General features: G+C 40.1%; 1 protein-coding gene across 1 annotated transcript; it reads right to left on the bottom strand.

Moving 5' to 3' along the window:
* LOC109327680 lies at positions 588 to 1,540 on the bottom strand. Its single transcript, XM_019560846.1, has 2 exons — positions 1,236 to 1,540; positions 588 to 1,047 (listed from the first exon to the last, which is right to left on the bottom strand). Exons 1-2 carry the CDS (start codon positions 1,538 to 1,540, stop codon positions 588 to 590), a joined length of 765 nt encoding a protein of 254 aa, XP_019416391.1.

Raw genomic sequence — 1,815 nt, 5'->3', positions numbered from 1 at the left:
CTTTGCATAAGTAAGAGTTTTTAGGATAGAAGTACCTATAGAGACTTAATCTAATTATCTTGAAGCTTTATTCTTCTTTGTCTTCATAAGTATTCTTCCTTTTCTTCTTTTGGTGATGTTGGTGTCTTCATCAAAACCGTGTCAAGGTCAGGAGCAAAGATCTTCTTCACATAGTAGGATATTTTCTACTACCCACAGAGCTCAGCTCCTACAGAGAATGTAACGTTCTCTGACCCATCAATTTCCCTTCCTTACAAAAGATGCTCCTACCTTTCTCACTCCCTTCTATATAACAGTAAAGTAACTCTCAATATTCTAACTCCCATTGTGTAACAAAATCTTCTCTCACTTGCACTTTCACATCGGCATAAGCTTTATATCCCCTTTCTGCCCCTTCTAGAATACACCTTCCAAATCTTGGGCCCATGGCTTAGCTAGTCAATGAGTTGACCTCTCTCCACATCTAAGATTCTATCATTGCCTTCTCCTATAACAGCAGTCTTGTCCTCAAGACTGAATTGAGGAAACTGACTTTTCATGGAATAAATATCCTCCCATGTTGCATTCTCTGTGGACTGTCCTTTTCATTACACTAAGACTTGCTGCAAATTTTCTCCCTTCTTATTAATCTGTCTAGATGCAAGAACTATTGCAGGTTCTAGTTCTTCTCCTTGTTCTCCATCCATACCTACCGGCAACTTAGTTTCAATCTTGTAGTCCCCCACAGCTTTCTTGAGTAAGGATACATGAAACACGGGATGAATTTGTGATGCCTCTGGTAACTTCAATTTATAAGCCACTGCTCCTACGCGTTCAACAACTTGAAAAGGTCCATAGTATCTGGCAGCTAACTTTGGGTTGATTCGAGTCACCATAGAACCTTGCCTATGGGGTCCGAGTTTCAAAAAGACCCATTCTCCCACCTCAAAACTCCTTTCTTGCCTCTTCGAATCTGCTTGGTTCTTCATCCTACCTTGCGCTCTGACCAAATGTAGTTTCAATTGTCGCAGCGCTTCATCACGATCCATATCTCTCTTTGGACAGCTTCTACCAGAGTTTCACCATGCACGAAACAGTTTAAAAGAGGAGGCTTCCGTCCATAAACCACTTCAAATGGTGTCATTCCAGTTGATTAGTGAAACGTAGTGTTATACCAATACTCTGCCCAATGCAACTAGTAGATCCATGTCTTAGATTGGTCAACAATAAAACATCGCAAAAATGTCTCTAAGCACCTGTTCACAACCTCAGTTTGGCCATTGGTTTGTGGATGATATGCAGTACTCATTTTTAACTGGGTTCCCTGTAATTTAAAAAGTTCTTTCCAAAATTTACTAACAAATATGGGATCTCTATCACTAACAATGGCCTTCGGGATCCCATGTAATTTAACCACCTCCTTAGCAAAAATTTCAGCAATTGCCTTTGATGTGTAAGGATGTTTCATCAACACAAACTGACTATACTTTGACAATATATCCACCGCAACTAAGATCGCATCAAATCCCTTGGACTTAGGGAGTCCTGTTATAAAATCCATGGAGACTTCCTCCTATATTTGGTCAGGAATCGACAGTGGCTGCAATAAACCTTCAGGGATTGTAGCTAAGTACTTCTGCCTCTGGCACACATCACATCGCTGCACAAAATCTTGAACAATTTTTTCATTCCAAACCAGAAAAGATTGGCAGCCACACGACGATATGTTCTATAAAATCCAGAATGCCTACCTTGTAGAGTAGAATGGTAATCTTGTAACAATTGAGGGATCCATTTAGATGTTGCAGAAATGACCAATCTCCCTTTAAATAAGAG

Source organism: Lupinus angustifolius, chromosome LG15 (assembly GCF_001865875.1).
Source record: "Lupinus angustifolius cultivar Tanjil chromosome LG15, LupAngTanjil_v1.0, whole genome shotgun sequence".
NCBI lineage: Eukaryota > Viridiplantae > Streptophyta > Magnoliopsida > Fabales > Fabaceae > Lupinus > Lupinus angustifolius.
Note: the sequence above shows the minus strand (reverse complement) of the source record. Positions and strands in the feature narration are given on the sequence as shown.